The following is a 21171-nucleotide window of genomic DNA, read 5'->3' on the forward strand; positions in this document are numbered from 1 at the left end:
ACAACAGGTCAGAAAGTATAGGAGGAAGGCAAAAAGTTCAGGGATGACCCTGCAAAAAGGACTAAGTCCAACACCTTGTATATAGGGAACCTATATCTGTTGGAAGTGGTGCTAGCACCAGCTTACACAGGCTGCAATGGCAGGCCTGTAGTTACAGTTTGAGTGGTCTCCCATAGGTGGCATAATACATGCTTCAGCCCATGGGGGACCCCTGATGTACCTATGCCCGGGGTACCTCCATACCATATACTAGGGACTTATAAGGGTACACCAGTATCCAATCTGGGATGTCCCTAAGTACTTACCATAACCAATTTAGGGGAGAAAGCACAGAGACAGGGGTCCTGATTTGCTGGATCCATCAGACAAGTCAGAAACAGCATAACACCAGGCAAAAAATGGGGGTAACCATGAAAGCAGATCCTACTTTCCTAAATATACAGAGGGGCTTTTGGTCAACCCTCTTCATCTACTGGCTTCTTCGTTTTTTCGGTTTTGGTTCCGTCCACCACAACATATAGCATGGTGCAATAAGAGTGTGTCAGTGCTTGTGTTTCAATCCTTGACCATTTTCTCCTTTCATTGCTATTTCAATTAATATTTTTAAGCGTCTTGGCAGCTATCCACACTGTGATATGGGGCCGCTTGCTTACAGTTTGCTTCATATGTCATGCACCATACTCCACTTGGTCACTGCTTAAGGATGATCTTTGAGTGGGTGGGTTCTTTATTTGTTAAGTTTTTATTTCGAAAATAAGTACTGCTCACTTTTTTGGGTCAGCACAGGGTACACGTGGGGCTTTGAAATACTGTATTTGTGTCCTGGTGAGCAGTTGATTAATGGAATGTTTTGCCTTTCAGTTTGTGTAGTGTGGCCCACATTTGGAACCGTTTCTACTTTATTTGGCGGGCCCTTTAAACATGTGCTACCTCTGTTACTTGGTATAAGCCCCACTGATTTGACCCTCGTCCGTATAAAGCAGTTGATTGTTTTGAAGAACAATATTACAAATTTCTTTGCTTTAATCCTCTTTATTTTGCGATTTTACTGACTTATTTTCCTTTGCAGGCATATGCCATCCCAATTATACAGCTACATATTTACTTTTTTAACTTTGAATCTTATTGTCTGTTGCATGTGTTTGCAATAAAATAGAAATACAAAAATTGCAAGCTACCAAAGGCCAGATTTATTGGCTTGTCTAATGCTTCTTGAATATGAGAAGAACCACACATGGCTGATGAGGTCAGTGGATAACATCACACTGACATATTTTTACAGGAATAAATAGTCTCATAATATGTAATTGTTTATTTTCTGTGCTCTGACGACCTCTCTCGCCCCACCTTCGGTCGTTTTGCTGCAGTGTCATTTACATGCGCACTTATTTTCTGTGTTCCAAAGACCACATGCAAGGGAATAAGAACATTCTAAGACACAACAAGAAATCAATAACTTTTTTGCACTAGTCAGTTTTAATCATTCATCAAGATATAAAATTAATTTCACATTAATAGTCGGCAGTACTTTACAACAACTGTACCTCACACTTTGGAAAGTTCACACTGTTCTTCCAGGATCCAGATTCATAAACCAAGTCTACTTTCGATGGAACCAAAGAATAATGTGTGCCACTGATATGTCGACACTACCAGCTCATCACACAACTGCTAATTCTTTGCCACTGGGGCAACTACAGTACTCTGCATAGTCAAGGACAATAGAACCAAGACCAAACACTTGGGATGTTAATATTCTGTACCAAAGGAAGAAGAGTTCCTTCCTCATTGACTTGTGATTTGCGCACTAGGTATCCAGGTAAATAGTCCTCCTAGGTTCAAGGCAAAAATTGCTACTGACAAATACCAAGCCAGTGCTGTAGCTCTGTGATCTTGGCAGTGAAAGAGTAATACATGGTGACTAGTGTATTTATTGTCAGCTTCTTTGGAGACAGCACCTTGCTATTATTGTAGGATTTCCGGGTCAAGAACTTCAACAAAGTTAGCAGGCCTCACTAGGAAAGCACTGGAGGTAAGTCTTACTGATTCAATTATCATCGCACACGGCGTAATAAAAATCAACAGTACAATAAAAGTATAGCAACAAATACAGTACAGCAAATCAGTACACTAGTTCTTTTTTTAACATAAGGCAATATTTCGCTTACAAGTTGATTGTGCATTCCAAACCTTTCGAAGCAAAGAGGGGAACAAGTTTGTACCCGGACCCATTTCATAAGTTCAATGCATTCAACTGAAAGCTGGTGAGACTCTAACTAGGTAGAAGGCTTTCAGTGGATAGTTGTTTTTTTAAAGTTGACTGGTAAAGATATAGAAACATACATACGGGTATTGTTCCTAAGCCCTGGAAAGATTTGTATGTATTTGTATGTATTTTTAATATTTGAAAACACTAGTTTGGTAAGTGAAGTTAAATGCTGATGGGTGCTATGCAACGTTTCAGAGCTGTAAAATGAACATTAGACTTCCATCTGAAATTGATGGGATTGGCATTGATAGCGACAAGTAATATCAGAAACATGTTTATACAAAAACATTTTAACATTTGAAGCATCTGAGGTATAAAAGACATAACAGGTCTTTCATTGGCTATGATAAAAACACTGAAGTATTGAGTTCACAAATATAGAAAGACATACAAAAAAAAATGATCAAATCTTCATTATTACTTATTAGCAGAAGATGAGCATTACATATAACTCCAGAACAGAAAAGGGATGACCTCTTGAGGTTTCAAGAAATGTGAGACATCTGTAAAGTCAAAAATCCAATTCGAAAGGATTTTTTTTCAAGAATGTATTTTTGAATGGCAGACACTGCTAACAGTTAACATCTCAGATGGTGTGCCAATTCAAGGTATGAATTAGTGCTGTTGGAGGGTGTCCACATTAGGCCACTGTAGAACTGAATCACTCCTGGGATGTGAGAGAAGTTGACAATGCCTACAGTTGAGCATTATAACATCTCAGAACTTGATCTTTGTTAAAAAAAAAAATCAACACGTTGCCATATTGCATGCAGTTCTATGCAAAAGACACTGGACAGCTAGGAACTGTGGATGAGGACACCAACTCATTTCACACAGGATGCCGCATAAGTCGCCAGATGGGTCAGAGAAGCACTGATGACAAGCAGGTGAAAAAAGGTTATGCAACTTGCTTCTGAATGTTCACCCTAGTAAAATAAGTATAATGCATTAAGTTTCCAGTGCCAAATTGCCGTGCAATAAAAAACAGCATTTGCAAGAAATATACATTTGTCAACGGCATATGAAATGTAATTTTTTTTTTTTTTAGAAGGAAAGTCCACACTGTGTTGCATCATAATAGAAAGTCATTGGATTATTAAGTACTACGTTACTGTAACAACCCTGCCTATTTCATGTACTGCATTTGCACCAGCCCGGCAACTCTATCAGCTCTTCTCCAAAATGAGAAGGAACTGAGCAAAACAAGTCAAAGAAGACACTTCAAAAATTGTACATCCATTGGCCTTTGAATCTTCAAGGACCTAAAATAAGCAGGTGCCAGGTGTGAACTGGAAGACCTCTGGGAACAATCCAAAGTACTATTGATGAGGAGATGTTCATCAGTCGACTTCTGTCAATCCACACGGTCTCAAGAACTCCTGCCCTCGTTCATGGAACCACTTGTTCGAAACTGTGGATAAATAACAGGCATTAGCCACAGGTCATATTCAAAGATTATATAGCTAGCATCACACTTTTTCTAGGGCAAATTTTTTTACCTGCGGGCTTTTATTTTCCACATTCATGGGTACCAACAGAAGGCTGGCGGTACCATAGTCTTGAGGCACACAGGTCCACATTACCCCTCATATGTCCTCCTCGTCCCAGTCCTTATACAAGTGAGGCAATCCTGCCTCCCAACAGGCTATGTCAATGCTAGTATTTCTTGTATGTTTATTAAATAAGCCCCTCCCACCCACCGCCATGCCTGTTTTTTCGATACTGTGAGTGTTTGTCACTTTATTTTGCATTACTTGATGTTTTTTGCTTGTGAGGTTCTCACTTGTGTAAGGACTGGGACGAGGACGACATATGAGGGGGTGATGTGTTGTTACTTACTGGTAATCTTCATTACCGCAATTAAGGTCCTCCTCGTCCCAGATCTGTTCCCTCCCTCCTGCATAGCGGTGGGTGGGAGGGGTTTATGTAATAAACATAAAAGATATACTAGCGTTGAGATAACCCCTAAGGGACTGGGACGAGGAGGACCTTAATCGGGGTAATGAAGATTACCAGTAAGTTACGACACATTCTTTGCAAACATAAGTGCGAGTGCTGCAGTTTTTATGTGAACAGTTGACAGCATTCATGTATATGGATTGGTTTAGCTGAAATTGCTACAAACCATTACAGTGCTGTACACGGTATTGGGAGATATAGTATATCATGGATGGGCGAAGGAGGTGGGCACTCGAAAACGAAAAACACCAGGAGGAAATTTAGAGAGGGTAGAGCGCGTGATCATGCAAGCAGCAGAGATCAGGTACGAGTAGAGGGAGCTAGTGGCAAGTGGCAAGAGGCAAGGGGTTAAGCAATTCATAATTTATAAAATAAATAGGTCATTGCAGCTTGCACCACCCATTGACCCTGCCAGTGCTGCCAATGACAGTACCAACACAACTACTACCAATCACACTCCTAAAAGTGTGACACTTCACACTCTTCTATACCCCCAAATCTACCTGAATGGCTTGGGCAGCAGGTCTTAGAGCCTTATTTTGAGTTTGGCGGTCTGATGGACCGCCAAACTCACGGAAGCGGTATGGCTACCGCTGCACCAGTGGTCCAACTGCCCTCTAACAAGTTGGGTGGTCGGACTGCCATGAGACCGCTGCTACCGGTCTCATGGCGGTGGTCTTGCAACGGTCTGTGGCCCCTAATAGGCTGGCAGTGCCACTATGGCACCGCCAAGCATATCAGGAGTTTCCTCACTGCCACAGTTTTCATGGATACGAGCCCACCATGAAAAGTGTGACGGTGAGGAAATAAAGGGGATCCTCCAGGCCCCCCTAGTGCCTCTGCGACAAAGGATGCATGCAGGGGGGTACATGGTGTGCCCCCCGTCTGCATGCACCCCCAGTTCCTGCAGGGCATGGACCTGACAGTCCTGCGGTCCTACACTGCGGTGGGCCAGCCGTTGCAGGACCACCTGACTTGGATTCCTGCAGGCAGTCGCATTATGGCTTTGGCAGTGTGGCAGCAGGCCGCTGGCGTGGTGGCCTGCTGCCACACCGCCTAAGTCATATTAAGGCCCGTAGTCATTTTAATGGATATTGAATTAATGAGCAACTGTTGTTGTGTACATCTCCAAATTAGACAGTGTCACCATGTGGCAGACTGTTATAAGTGCTGCTGTTGACAATTAAGTGCCAGTGCTGATCACCGGAAACGTCCAGCTCAGATTAAGCACTGGTAAGGAGTAGGCAGAGGTTTGGTGGGATGGGTGGACACAGAGAGGCAATCCTGTCTTGAACAGGCAGATGTGGGAGGTATGTCGAGAAGCTTTTGGACATGGCCATCAACAGTGGGCGAGCAGAGCACCAGGTCAACAGAAGGGAGGATGGCTTGGCAAGGAGAGGGAGCAGTATTAGAGATGGGATAGGGAAGCTGGTGTGGACAGGGTGCGGGTGAGCAAGACGGGTCACATGATGACTTCACAGAGATAGGTCCTGAATAGTGCATTTGGGCAGGAGCTCAAGTGGAGAGTCTACCAATAATATGCCTTAATGCTTTAAGCTGAGGCCAGAAATTCCATCTGGTTTCACAGGGGGCAAAAATGGTTTATGTATACCGGCCTCAAATTGTGCAAAGTATTTTTATTGCTAGTATACTATCCCGGTGAGTTAAGCACTCACTACTGAGCTCAATGTGTAATGTGTCAGTCTCTGTCCTTTATCCTCTTAAGGCTATTAAGAGCGCTAATGAGTCGGTTAACTATAGCACCTCTTATCTACAGCTCAATGAAATGTAAAAAAAGCAGAAATAAGAGCTATATAGAAACACTGTTCTTAATAATCTCATACATCAAGCACTAAAAAATACAGATTTACAAAGGAATTCTGCTGTGCTTCTGAATTTTAGGCTCAGCATTTCATACAAGATCAGAAAATAATAAATCTGTGCCCTGATGGGCCTAACGTTAGAGACGAAAAACGTCCTTACTATTCATCATCAGTTTCCATGAGACATAGCCTTTCGGGGCATTTCAGGTGTTTAATAACAAAAAGTGAGAACTTTCCCCTTTGCAACAAGCACATCACTGGGTGAAACAAATAACCACGTTATAAGCTACACAACATGGTTTGTAAAAGCAACCTTTAGTGGAGTCCTTTGATTGCAATTTTCAAAATGTCTAATTAGCTTGATAATGATCTAAATGACATAGTGCAGCCAGATTGAGGCATTTGGTATAAAGTTAAAACACTTGTTTATTTCCATTTATAAAACAGCAGAACCAGAACTTTTCTGTAATAATATACCCCCTGTCGTACAATATAAGGTTACAGTAAGTCACAGAGAAGTTCCATGACCATATACAGGAATGAGGCTGAAGGTCAAGTTCCTTTAAAAGGGTATGGAACTCCAAGGTGTTTTGCAATATCCTTACAATGTACGACGGGGATGCTTTATTCTTTATAATACATGGTCACACCATTACCTTTTCCACAAACCACTTAAACCCTTGGTGCATAGCTCTTTCATGGAAAGTGAAAGCATGTTTGTAAACATGAAGAATAAAAATAGAATCTCTAGTGCAAAATTAAACACATGCAAAAAGATAATAAAATCAGTTTAGCCAGTTTTTGAGTGAAAAAAACGCAGTAGCTTGAAATGTGTGGAAACATGCAGAAAGATGCTAACGTTTCTATAATTACCTGTACAGCTAGAAAACCAGTCCAGAATAAAGAAAAGCCATGTTTCGTTTCATTCTCTAAACAGCTGTTTTAACTATTCTCCATTACCTGACTTTCTGCTCAGTTGCTGGCTCTGGCAGCAGGCAATGTGATGTCAGAATGCAACTATGATAAGTTATTACATTGTCAATTCTTTATATCAGGTGACTGGGTGTGTAACAAGTTACCTATTTTACAGAAATTAGAAAAGGGTTTTTATTCACGGATTTCAGAACCCCATGTTTTATAATGGGATAAACATCATTGTTAGCATTACAAAGGGCAGTAAAAGGCAGCTCTAAACACTGCAGTACCTGCTAATTTCTACAAGACTAAAAATACTAACAGAACGGAGTAGCTACATCTGGCTGTAAATCAGATTCTTGAATACAAAAATATTTTGTAACAAAAATAAAGTAGCCAAACTATCGACAACCAAGTATTGTACATATGGGTAACTATACATTTACTATTCTTAATGCCAAGTCTATGTACCTTGAAGAAAAATGACATAAATATATATATATATATATATATATATATATATATATATATATATATATATATATATATATATATATATATATATAGCTCCCGTTTCAAATAGCAAAGTTTTATTTCAGACAGATGAAAACAGATAACGTGTTTAAACTCTCTTGAGTCTTGGTCACATGACCACAATAGTTCATTTTGGCTTTGGCCTTTAACCGCTTCGTTGCTCATGATGAGCCCAGCTCGTCATGAGGCACAGTGGAGCTGTGCTCATGACGAGCTGGGCTCGTCATAACCGTCGCGGCCCGCCCACGCGCTGTTCATTCCCCGCCTGTGCGGGAGAATTAATCAGTGGGCAGGGTCGTGACAAGCTCAGTTCGTCATGAGCACCGCTCCACTGTGCCTCATGACGAGCTGGGCTCGTCATGAGCACAGCGCCACCGCCGCCGCCCCCCCCCTCCCTCCGCACCACGAGGGTATTACCCCCGCGTGGAAGGGGTTAGATAATACGTCATTACAGCAGTGTTTCTTATAGACATCAGATGCTTGTTTCTACTCCACGAGACATCGAGTACGTACATTTGTATTTTAGACAGACGAAAACAGATAACGAGTTTCAACCCTCTCGAGTCTTGGTCACATGACCACAACAGTTTATTTTGGCCTTTAAATATTACATCAGTAGGGGCGTATTTCTAATAGACATCAGATGCTTGTTTCTACTCCACGAGACACTGTGTACGTATATTGTACATAAACTTATGTGAAAACATAATCAAGCTTACGATTACCAATGAATCAAGCAGACAGAACCGCACCTATATATAAAACAAATTATTGACACATTATACTCGGTTTCATCATTGTAGCTGTCATGACGGTATTCAAAAGAAATACATATCCCATAGTGCCTTCTGGCCTTAACTGAAAACATAATCTGCCCTCATGTATTGAATTTGATTTAACAAATATCATTTAATCGATATATGGGGTGAACAGATATAACAACAATGGTCCAATCATCCTATATAGTGATAAAGAATATCTAGGAATTTAGATTGTTTCAACAAGTGAGATTGGTTCATTCGTATATGTTTATTATTTTTTGGGGAAAATGGCCCTCTCTGAAGGGTCACCCCAAACTTTTGGCTTCCTCCTCCACTTTTTCTGACCTTCTTTTTGTCGGCTTTAGGACACTGGGCAGTGCTAAAGTTCATGTGCCCTCTCCTTTAACCCCTTTGATGCTCATGACGGAGCGGTTCCGTCATGAGCATCGGTTGGGCTGTGCTTATAACGGAACCGCTCCGTCATGAGCACAGCCCCCGGGGGAAGCGCTGGCGCTCCCCCCCTGGGGCATCGATCGTGCCCCCACAGAGGGGGATGGCAGCGGAAGAGCTTCCGCTGCCACCCCCGAGCCCCCCCACGCTTCCCCATGACGTCAGCGCGCACAGCGCACGCCGGCGTCATCAGGAAGCGTTGGACGCGCTGGAATCCATTTCTTCCAGCGCGTCCAAGGGGTTAGAGGTAGGTTTGCTTGTCCGGTGGGGGCCGCGGGGGAGATATTTTTAGTATTGAGGCATCGGGGGAGAGGAAAGAGTATTTCCTCTCCCCTGATGTCTCAATACAGGGCATTCCTGCTCCACGATCGCGCACAGCGTCGCGATCGTGGAGCAGGGATGCCCCACTAGACACCAGGGATGTGTGTTGTGAAATTTGGGAAGCGACCCCTTGGGCAAGGGTCGCTTCCTAGGGGTGCAAAATTTTTTGAAGTCTTTTCTGCCCCCATCGGTCGTCTTTCTGCCCGTTTCTGCCCCCAGGGGTCGCTTCCTTGGGGTGCAAAATAATTCGAAGACTTTTCTGCCCCCCCTGGGGGCAGATCGGTCTTCTTTCTGCCCGTTTCTGCCCCCAGGGGGGGTAGAAAAGCCCACTAGACACCAGGGATGTCTTTTTAGTTATGTAGGAAGCGACCCCTTGGGCAAGGGTCGCTTCTTTGGGGTGCAACATTGTTCGAAGACTTTTCTGCCCCCCCTGGGGGCAGATCGGTCATCTTTCTGCCCGTTTCTGCCCCCAGGGGGGGCAGAAAAGCCCACTAGACCCCAGGGATGTCTTTTATGTTATGTAGGAAGCGACCCCTTGAGCAAGGGTCGCTTCCTAGGGTGGCAAAATATTTCGAAGTCTTTTCTGCACCCCCTGGGGGCAGACCGGTCGTCTTTCTGCCCGTTTCAGCCCCCAGGGGGGGCAGAAAAGCCCACTAGACACCAGGGATGTCTTTTTCTTTATGTAGGAAGCGACCCCTTGGGCAAGGGTCACTTCCTATGCGGGCATAATAATTTGAAGACTTTTCTGCCCCCCCTGGGGGCAGAACGGTCGTCTTTCTGCCCGTTTCTGCTCCCAGGGGGGGCAGAAAAGCCCATTAGACACCAGGGATGTCTTTTTCTTTATGTAGGAAGCGACCCCTTGGGCAAGGGTCGCTTCCTTTGCGGCCTAATTATTTAGAAGACTTTTCTGCCCCCCCTGGGGGCAGAACGGTCGTCTTTCTGTCCGTTTCTGGTCCCAGGGGAGGGGGCAGAAAAGCCCACTAGTCACCAGGGATGTCTTCTTTTTTATTTAGGAAGCGACCCCTTGGCAAAAACTGTTTGCATTTGTGCTCGATGTGTATTTTGTTGTCTTGTGAGTAATTTTTTTTTTTTTTTTCTTTCTAGTTGGATATCGTTGGTTTTTGCTGTGTCACTGCAAAGTAGATTCTGGTGAGTGTAGCTGTCTCTTGTAATTGAATTCTATAGTTTTTGAGTACATTGATCATTGTGATAAAGGTATACATTTCTTTACTTGGTTTACACATTGTTGGTTGTTGTTGACTTGTTTGTGCAGTCTTCAATCTTAGTAAGTATAATGGCTAGCCGCAGGATTACTGCTCAGCAGGTTGTTGGTTTGCTGTTTGAGTCTTCCTCTGATATTGGTTCAGAGACTGACTCTGCATCTGAGGGAGATGAGGCAGGGGACGATTCTGTCAGTGAATTGTCTCTCCGTATGGAGTCATCAGATGATGAAGATACTCTTAGTGCGGATGAAGTGCCTGTGTTAGAGGAGGAGACTGATGTGCCGATAGTGCGGCTGCAAGGCTTCTGGGCTGCAGCCTGCGGCTGCAAGGCTTCCCGTTGGTGTAGTGCGGCAAGAGGCATCTGGGCTGCAGGCTGGGGCTGCAAGGCTTCCCTTTGAAAGTGATGACCTCTGGGTTGCCCCTGGCATGGTGCAGCCGGCATTGCCAGAGTTTACTGGTGTTCCAGGGTCTAGAGTGAATACTGAAAACTTTTTGCCGGTTAATTTTTTTCAGTTGTTTATGGACGACGTGTTTTTGGCAGAGATTGTTGAGCAGGCTAATTTGTATGCCGAACAGTTTTTGAGGGACAACAGTGCCAGACTTAGGCCACACTCTAGAGCTACCCGGTGGACTCCCACAAATGTTGAAGAGATGAAGAAGTTCTTGGGTTTAACTTTTTTGATGGGCTTGCTAAGGAAGCCATCAATGTCTTCATATTGGTCTAGCAGTCCCTTGATGGCAACGTCTATTTTTCCGGCAGTCATGACTCGTGACAGGTATTTGCTTCTGCTTCGGATGATGCATTTTGTTGATAATGGTTTAGCGTTGCCACGAGATCACCCTGACTGTGACCGTCTTTTTAAGATTAGGCCTGTCCTTGATCACTTTGTTGATCGATTTTCTGAGATTTATGCCCCTGGGAAAGAAATTGCAGTGGATGAGTCTTTGGTGTTCTTCAAGGGCCGCTTGGTTTTTAGGCAATACAGTCCTAGTAAGAGGGCACGCTATGGAATAAAGCTGTATATGCTGTGTAACAGTAGGACTGGATATGTCTCTAATTTCAGGGTGTACACCGGTAAGGAATCTAGGATTAACCCCCCTGGTTGTCCGTCCACTTTTGGAGTGACTGAGAAAATTGTTTGGGAACTTGGTAGAGGATTTTTTAACAAAGGCCACCATTTATATGTAGAAAACTTCTACACTGGTGTGCGGTTGTTCAGGGAATTGGCCAAAGTGGACATTCTTGCTTGTGGCACAATCCGCTCTAACCGTAAAGGTTTCCCGAAATAACTTGTTTGTCAAAAGCTTGTGCGGGGACAGTGCAGTGCGTTGCGTTGCCAGGAGCTTCTTGCTGTGAAGTTTACAGACAGGAGAGATGTCTACATGCTGACTACCATCCATGATGAAAGCACTGCACCTGTGACTGTTTGGGGTCAGGTCGCTGAAGCGCGCAAACCTGTGTGCATTTTAGACTATAATAGGCACATGGGTGGTGTTGACAGAGTAGATCAGAGGTTGGAACCTTACACTGCTCTTCGTAAGGCTTACATTTGGTACAAGAAGTTGGCTATCCATCTTTTCCACTTGGCAATGTTTAATGCTTTTGTTGTGTTCCAGGATTCTTGCCCTGAGTCAAAGATGACTTTTGCTAAGTTTCAGGAGTCTGTAATAGGCAGCCTTGTTGTAGTGGAACAGGCAAGTGTTCCTAGAGTTGGAGTGGTGGAGGATGTTGTTAGATTGAAAGAACGCCACTTTCCAGATCACATTCCTCCCACACCCGCAAAAGATTTTCCCAGTAGGAGATGTAGAGTCTGTTGGCGAAGAGGTTCGCGGAAGGAGAGTCGTATGTACTGCCCCGACTGTCCTTCTCATCCTGCACTGTGTCTCTCTGCTTGTTTTAGAGCGTACCACACGCGAAAGAATTTTTGGGAGCAGTCATGAGTGGTAAAGTGAACTGCCTGGTCTGTATTCTTTGGATAATTTGATTCTGTTTCAAGGTTGGTGTTAGTGCAATGTATTTAGTTGCTGATTTTCTGTTAGAAGATTTGTATCTATTTGCGATTTGTTTTTGTTTTTATTTTTTTCTAAAAAAATCCTAAATGTGATGGCGGTGTGTGTTGGCTTGCGCTTGGCTGTTGGTGTGTGTGGACTGGCACTTGGTTGGTGGTGTGCGTGGAATGGTGCTTGGCTGGCGGTGTGCGTGGTCTGGCGGTGTGCATGGACTGGCGGCCTGCGTGGACTGGTGCGTGGCTGGTGGTGTGCGTGGACTGGAGCTTGGCTGGCGGTGTGCGTGGAATGGTGCTTGGCTGGCGGTGTGCGTGGACTGGTACTTGGCTGGCGGTGTGCGTGGACTGGTGGTGTGTGTGGACTGGTGCTTGGCTGGTGGTGTCCGTGGACTGGAGCTTGGCTGGTGGTGTACGTGGACTGGAGCTTGGCTGGCGGTGTGCGTGGAATGGTGCTTGGCTGGCGGTGTGCGTGGACTGGTACTTGGCTGGCGGTGTGCGTGGACTGGTACTTGGCTGGCGGTGTGTGTGGACTGGTGGTGTGTGCGGACTGGTGCTTGGCTGGTGGTGTCCGTGGACTGGAGCTTGGCTGGCGGTGTGCGTGGATTGGCGATTGGCTGCCGGTGTGCCTGGACTGGCGATTGGCTGGCGGTGTGCCTGGACTGGTGATTGGCTGGTGGTGTGCCTGGACTGGCGCTTGGCTAGCGGTGTGCGTGGACTGGTGTTTGGCTAGCGGTGTGTGTGGACTGGTGCTCGGCTGGCTGTGTGTGAGTAGTGACTTTCTGCTGGTCACTACACACACTGCTAGCTGAGTGCCACTCCACGCAATCCATCAGCCTGTGTAGTTGCTGTGTCTGGATTGTGGGCGTGTGAAAGTGATGGGCCCTTGAATGGCGCTGTGTGCTGGTGTGAGTTTTGTTATGTGATGGGCCCGCGGCTGGCGGTGTGAATGGTTTTGTATGTCTCACACGTATGAAAGGTGTATGAATGGCCTGTAAAGAGGTTGGTGCCTTGTCGTGGCTTTACAGCTCACGAGCTGTGAGTCAATGGTTCAATTTTTCGCCCTTTCAAATATTACCAGTGCATTTCATTTCTGTGAAATCACTTGCTAATACAATTGTATCTACTGAACCATCACTCACCCTCGTGCCAAATCCAACCAGTATGTGTGTGTGCTTGCGGATTAGATGGCTGTAAAGTAATATTTGTCTTTCTGAAGCAGGGTGTACCTTGTCCCTTTTTGGTGAATTTTGTAATGTGTTGCTTTTGTGCCTGGTGGTGCGAATGGTCTTGTTTGTATCACGTATGAAAGGTGTGTGAATGGCCTGTAAAGTGGTTGGTGCCTTGACGTGGCTTTGAAGCTCACGAGCTGCGAGTCATTGGTTTGGTTTTTTGTGAATTTAATTATTGACAGTGCATTTCATTTTTGTGAAATCTCTTGTTAATAAAATTTAATACACTGAACCATGACTCGCCCTCGTGCCAAATCCAACCAGTATGTGTGTGTGTTTGAGGAATAGATGGTTGTGCAGGAATCTTTGTCTTTAGTTTCTCTGCCAAGGTACACTTTCCATGCAAGAATAACCCACCAACTGTAGATATTGTGGAAAACCCATGGGAGTTCATGGTGATGTCTCTCTTGTGAATTCAAAAACTTTTTTTATCCCCAATGTCCTGCAAACCTCAAAATGTCTGCCACATTTTCTTTGCAATATTATTCCAAAATTCTCGCGCTGTAGGAACAATAGTTAATCTGGTTTTGCAAGGGGGGTCATTTTGGTTTTTGGCCCGGTGCTCGGCGGCCATCTAGGGAAACCTACCAAACCCACGCATTTCTGAAAACTAGACACCCGGCGGCTTCCAGGGAGGTATGGCTTGCGTGGATCCCCCAACGTTTCCTTACCCAGAATCCCCTGCAAACCTCAATTTTAGCTGAAAAAATCACTTTTTTCACACATTTTGGGGTGGGAAAGTTGTGGCATCAGCCGGCTCACACAAATTTACCACCACCCAGCGTTCCCCCAGGTCTCCCGGTAAAAATGGGGCCTCACTTGTGTGGGAGGCCCAAGCACCCGCGGCAGGCAAGGGCCCAAAACGTAGTGAGGCGACATCAAAATGGCCTATCGCAAAACCACCTGGTTTTGCAAGGGGGGTCACTTTGGTTTTTGGACCGGTGCTCGGCGGCCATCTAGGGAAACCTACCAAACCCAGACATTTCTGAAAACTAGACACCCGGCGGCTTCCAGGGAGGTATGGCTTGCGTGGATCCCCCAACGTTTCCTTACCCAGAATCCCCTGCAAACCTCAATTTTAGCTGAAAAAATCACTTTTTTCACACATTTTGGGGTGGGAAAGTTGTGGCATCACCGGGCTCACACAAATTTACCACCACCCAGCGTTCCCCCAGGTCTCCCGGTAAAAATGGTGTCTCACTTGTGTGGGAGGCCAAAGTACCCGCGGCAGGCAAGGGCCCAAAACGTAGTGAGGCAACATCAAAATGGCCTATCGCAAAACCACCTGGTTTTGCAAGGGGGTCACTTTGGTTTTTGGCCCGGTGCTCGGCGGCTATCTAGGGAAACCTACCAAACAGTGAAGTGGAAATTTGTGGATCCACGCAGATTCCAGAACTTTCCATCCCAGAAATGTGGGGAAAATGTGGTTTTTTTGTCATTTTTTTACGTTTGCAAGGGATTCTGGGTAACAGACCATGGTGGGAGGCAGTCAAGTCACCCCATCCTGGATTCCCCTGGGTGTCTAGTTTTCAAAAATGTATAGGTTTGCTAGGTCTCCCTAGGTGCCGGCAGGGCTAGGGTTCAAAAACTACAGCTAGTCACTTTGCCAAAAAAGGGTCATTTTTCACTGCAAAATTGAGGTGTGACCACGTTGCGTTTTGCGCCGTTTCCTGTCGCGGCACTAGGCCGACCCGCACAAGTGAGGTACCATTTTTCTCGTAGGACTTTGGGGAACGTGGGGTGGGTGGAAATTTGTGGATCCACGCAGATTCCAGAACTTTCCATCCCAGAAATGTGGGGAAAATGTGTTTTTTTGTCATTTTTTTACGTTTGCAAGGGATTCTGGGTAACAGACCATGGTGGGAGGCAGTCAAGTCACCCCATCCTGGATTCCCCTGGGTGTCTAGTTTTCAAAAATGTATAGGTTTGCTAGGTTTCCCTAGGTGCCGGCAGGGCTAGGGTTCAAAAACTACAGCTAGTCACTTTGCCAAAAAAGGGTCATTTTTCCCTGCAAAATTGAGGTGTGACCACGTTGTGTTTTGCGCCGTTTCCTGTCGCGGGCGCTAGGCCGACCCGCACAAGTGAGGTACCATTTTTCTCGTAGGACTTTGGGGAACGCGGGGTGGGTGGAAATTTGTGGATCCACTCCGATTCCAGAACTTTCCATCCCAGAAATGTGGGGAAAATTTGTTTTTTTTGTCATTTTTTTACGTTTGCAAGGGGTTTTGGGTAACAGACCATGGTGGGAGGCAGTCAAGTCACCCCATCCTGGATTCCCCTGGGTGTCTAGTTTTCAAAAATGTATAGGTTTGCTAGGTTTCCCTAGGTGCCGGCAGGGCTAGGGTTCAAAAACTACAGTTAGTCACTTTGCCAAAAAAGGGTCATTTTTCACTGCAAAATTGAGGTGTGACCACGTTGCGTTTTGCGCCTCTTCCTGTCGCGGGCACTAGGCCGACCCGCACACGTGAGGTACCATTTTTCTCGTAGGACTTTGGGGAACGTGGGGTGGGTGGAAATTTGTGGATCCACGCAGATTCTAGAACCTTCCATCCCAGAAATGTGGGGAAAATGTGTTTTTTTTGTCATTTTTTTAGGTTTGTAAGGGATTCTGGGTAACAGACCATGGTGGGAGGCAGTCAAGTCACCCCATCCTGGATTCCCCTGGGTGTCTAGTTTTCAAAAATGTATAGGTTTGCTAGGTTTCCCTAGGTGCCGGCAGGGCTAGGGTTCAAAAACTACAGCTAGTCACTTTGCCAAAAAAGGGTCATTTTTCACTGCAAAATTGAGGTGTGACCACGTTGTGTTTTGCGCCGTTTCCTGTCGCGGGCGCTAGGCCGACCCGCACAAGTGATGTACCATTTTTCTCGTAGGACTTTGGGGAACGCGGGGTGGGTGGAAATTTGTGGATCCACGCAGATTCCAGAACCTTCCATCCCAGAAATGTGGGGAAAATGTGTTTTTTTTGTCATTTTTTTAGGTTTGTAAGGGATTCTGGGTAACAGACCATGGTGGGAGGCAGTCAAGTCACCCCATCCTGGATTCCCCTGGGTGTCTAGTTTTCAAAAATGTATAGGTTTGCTAGGTTTCCCTAGGTGCCGGCAGGGCTAGGGTTCAAAAACTACAGCTAGTCACTTTGCCAAAAAAGGGTCATTTTTCACTGCAAAATTGAGGTGTGACCACGTTGTGTTTTGCGCCGTTTCCTGTCGCGGGCGCTAGGCCGACCCGCACAAGTGAGGTACCATTTTTCTCGTAGGACTTTGGGGAACGCGGGGTGGGTGGAAATTTGTGGATCCACTCAGATTCCAGAACTTTCCATCCCAGAAATGTGGGGAAAATTTGTTTTTTTTGTCATTTTTTTACGTTTGCAAGGGGTTCTGGGTAACAGACCATGGTGGGAGGCAGTCAAGTTACCCCATCCTGGATTCCCCTGGGTGTCTAGTTTTCAAAAATGTATAGGTTTGCTAGGTTTCCCTAGGTGCCGGCAGGGCTAGGGTTCAAAAACTACAGTTAGTCACTTTGCCAAAAAAGGGTCATTTTTCACTGCAAAATTGAGGTGTGACCACGTTGCGTTTTGCGCCTTTTCCTGTCGCGGGCACTAGGCCGACCCGCACACGTGAGGTACCATTTTTCTCGTAGGACTTTGTGGAACGCGGGGTGGGTGGAAATTTGTGGATCCACGCAGATTCTAGAACATTCCATCCCAGAAATGTGGGGAAAATGTGTTTTTTTTGTCATTTCTTTTAGGTTTGTAAGGGATTCTGGGTAACAGACCATGGTGGGAGGCAGTCAAGTCACCCCATCCTGGATTCCCCTGGGTGTCTAGTTTTCAAAAATGTATAGGTTTGCTAGGTTTCCCTAGGTGCCGGCAGGGCTAGGGTTAAAAAACTACAGCTAGTCACTTTGCCAAAAAAGGGTCATTTTTCACTGCAAAATTGAGGTGTGACCACGTTGCGTTTTGCGCCGTTTCCTGTCGCGGGCACTAGGCCGACCCGCACAAGTGAGGTACCATTTTTCTCGTAGGACTTTGGGGAACGCGGGGTGGGTGGAAATTTGTGGATCCACGCAGATTCCAGAACTTTCCATCCCAGAAATGTGGGGAAAATGTGTTTTTTTTGTCATTTTTTTACGTTTGCAAGGGATTCTGGGTAACAGACCATTGTGGGAGGCAGTCAAGTCACCCCATCCTGGATTCCCCTGGGTGTCTAGTTTTCAAAAATGTATAGGTTTGCTAGGTTTCCCTAGGTGCCGGCAGGGCTAGGGTTCAAAAACTACAGCTAGTCACTTTGCCAAAAAAGGGTCATTTTTCACTGCAAAATTGAGGTGTGACCACGTTGCGTTTTGCGCCGTTTCCTGTCGCGGGCGCTAGGCCGACCCGCACAAGTGAGGTACCATTTTTCTCGTAGGACTTTGGGGAACGCGGGGTGGGTGGAAATTTGTGGATCCACGCAGATTCCAGAACTTTCCATCCCAGAAATGTGGGGAAAATGTGTTTTTTTTGTCATTTTTTTACCTTTGCAAGGGGTTCTGGGTAACAGACCATGGTGGGAGGCAGTCAAGTCACCCCATCCTGGATTCCCCTGGGTGTCTAGTTTTCAAAAATGTATAGGTTTGCTAGGTTTCCCTAGGTGCCGGCAGGGCTAGGGTTCAAAAACTACAGCTAGTCACTTTGCCAAAAAGGGGTCATTTTTCACTGCAAAATTGAGGTGTGACCACGTTGCGTTTTGCGCCGTTTCCTGTCGCGGGCACTAGGCCGACCCGCACAAGTGAGGTACCATTTTTCTTGTAGGACTTTGGGGAACGTGGGGTGGGTGGAAATTTGTGGATCCACGCAGATTCCAGAACTTTCCATCCCAGAAATGTGGGGAAAATGTGTTTTTTTTGTCATTTTTTGACGTTTGCAAGGGATTCTGGGTAACAGACCATGGTGGGAGGCAGTCAAGTCACCCCATCCTGGATTTCCCTGGGTGTCTAGTTTTCAAAAATGTATAGGTTTGCTAGGTTTCCCTAGGTGCCGGCAGGGCTAGGGTTCAAAAACTACAGCTAGACTCTTCGCAAAAAAAGTGACAATTTTCAGTGTGAAAATGTGGTGTGTTCAGCTTAGGTTTTGAGCCACTTCCTGCCGTGGGCACTATGCCTACCGACATAAGTGAGGTACCATTTTTATCGGGAGACTTAGGGTAGTTCAGATTTGTAAAGCAACTGTTATTACCTATTGAGTTTGGATGCATTTCTCCCTTCCAAATGAAAGACATTGTGTAAAAAAAGGAATATGCTACTTACCAGTATGTATCTGTTCTTGGCATGTAGAGCTGTAGATTTGTACACTTTTGCATAGATCGCCATCTGGTGTTGGGCCCGGATGTTTGCAGTTTGTTTTTCTTCTTGGACAGTCTTTGGAAGTTACGAGTTGGGTGACTCCTCGTTCGGTCCGTATTGCGCATGGGCTTCGGCTCCATCCTCAGATTGTTTTTTCGCCAACCGGGGAAATGATGGAGCGTAATGACAATAGTGAAGAAACCCATGTGTGTTGTATCTAAATAAGATATACTGGAACGGATACAGGTAGCCGGGGAGGCGGGTGGGCGTGTACAAATCTACAGCTCTACATGCCAAGAACAGATGCATACTGGTAAGTAGCATATTCCGTTCGAGGCATATGAGCTGTAGATTGTACACTTTTGCATAGACTATATAGCAGTACCCAACCTTAGCGGCGACCACCCGCATCCGTTGCAGTTGTTTGAAACAGTGTCTTTAGTACAGCCTGGCCCACACTAGCTTGGTGTTTGGGATGCACGTCTACACAATAATGTTTTGTGAAGGTGTGCGGTGTTGACCATGTGGCTGCCTTACATATGTCATCTAAGGGTATATTCCCTAGAAAAGCCATAGAAGCCCCTAACTTTCTTGTAGAGTGGGCTTTAGGTGGAATAGATAATGTTCTCTTTGCTTTGAGATAGCAAATCTGTATGCACTTGACAATCCACCTAGCTATCCCTGATTTTGAAATGGGGTTGCCCTTATGTGGTGGAAAGAAGGAGACAAACAGTTGTTTAGTTTTCCTGAAAGGTTGCGTTCTTTGTATGTAGTATAGTAACGCCCTTTTGACATCGAGGGTATGTAGGGCTCTTTCTGCAACCGATTGAGGTTGTGAGAAGAAAACCGGTAATTCCACTGATTGATTGAGGTGGAAAGGGAAAATTACCTTAGGCAGAAATTTGGGATTTGTGCGAAGTATCACCTTATTATGATGAATTTGAAGAAAGGGTTCTTGTGTAGTGAATGCTTGTATTTCACTAACCCTTCTAAGAGAGGTGATAGCTACAAGGAAAGCAGTTTTCCAAGTGAGGAATTGTAGCTCGCACTTATGCATGGGTTCGAAAGGCGGACCCATAAGCCTTGTAAGCACTATGTTTAGATTCCACACAGGTGAAGGTGGTGCTCTGGGTGGAAAAACTCTTTTGAGGCCTTCCATGAAGGCTTTAATAGCAGGCACTCTGAAAAGAGATAGGTGCTGTCTATTTTGCAGGTAAGCTGCAATTGCTGCCAGGTGTAACCGAATGGATGAATATGCAAGGTTACACCGTTGAAGATGTAGGAGATAGCAGATGATATGCTGTATGGACACATCTAAAGGGTTGATCACATTGTTATGGCAGTAAATTACAAATCTTTTCCACTTGGCGGCATAACATGCCCGAGTGTTAGGACGTCTGGCCTTCTTGATAATGTTCATGCAATCGGGGGGAAGGTTAAGGTATCCAAATTCTAAGACCTCAGGAGCCAGATCGCTAGGTTGAGCTGAGCTGGGTCCGGGTGCCTGATCTCTCCATGGTTCTGGGTTAGCAGGTATGGGGACAGGTGCAGTTTTTGATGTGGAACCACCGAGAGTTGCAGTAGTGTGGTGTACCACGGCTGCCTGGCCCATGTTGGAGCTACCAGAATGAGTGCGAGGGAGTGCTGTCGTAGCTTCCGCACCACCAATGGAATTAGTGGGAGAGGAGGAAAGGCGTATGCAAATTTGCCTGACCAGTTCATCTATATCGCATTGCCTTTGGACAATGGGTGTGGGTATCTGGCGGCGAAGCTTGGGCATTTTTTGTTTTCGTGGGTGGCGAAGAGGTCTATCTGAGGGTGCCCCCACTTGCGAAAGAATGGGAGAAGAACTTGTGGATGCAGTTCCCATTCGTGCATCTGCTGCGTCTGTCTGCTGAGCAGATCTGCGATGGTGTTTTGTATACCTGGGACATGTTGTGCCAGTAGAAAGATTTTTTGTGGTATCGCCCATCTCCATATGCTCTGTGCTAGGCGAGAGAGCTGGGGAGAGTGTGTCCCCCCCTGTTTTTGAATATAATACATTGCAGTCATATTGTCTGTGCGAATTAGGACTGCTTTGGCTGAGATTTGCTTCTGAAAGGATTTGAGGGCCAGGAAGATCGCCAACAACTCTAGATGGTTGATGTGCAGCAACTTTTGTTGTGCTGTCCATAACCCTTGCACAGTGAAGTGTAGAAGGTGCGCTCCCCAGCCGGAGAGCGATGCGTCTGTTGTTAGAACTACCTGAGGAACCGGGTCCAGGAACGGTCGCCCTTTGGAAAGATTGGTGGTGTTCCACCACTGCAGAGAGCTGTGGGTGCGACCGTCCACCAACACCAGATCGTTTAGATGTCCCTGGGCCTGG

At 45.7% G+C, this 21171-nt stretch overlaps 1 protein-coding gene across 3 annotated transcripts in view; it reads right to left on the minus strand.

Moving 5' to 3' along the window:
- Positions 1–1457: 1457 nt before the first annotated feature.
- Positions 1458–21171, minus strand: part of P4HA2 (prolyl 4-hydroxylase subunit alpha 2) — a 388236-nt gene continuing 368522 nt past the window's right edge. For 2 of the 3 annotated variants that reach the window (XM_085618047.1, XM_085618048.1), the window contains exon 15: positions 1458–3680. In XM_085618047.1, coding sequence (XP_085474173.1) covers positions 3610–3680 — 71 coding nt within the window. In that variant the 3' untranslated portion in view covers positions 1458–3609. The remainder of the gene's footprint in view (positions 3681–21171) is intronic. The other variant, XM_085618049.1, reaches the window with a different exon arrangement.

Source organism: Triturus cristatus, chromosome 7, assembly GCF_964204655.1.
Source record: "Triturus cristatus chromosome 7, aTriCri1.1, whole genome shotgun sequence".
NCBI lineage: Eukaryota > Metazoa > Chordata > Amphibia > Caudata > Salamandridae > Triturus > Triturus cristatus.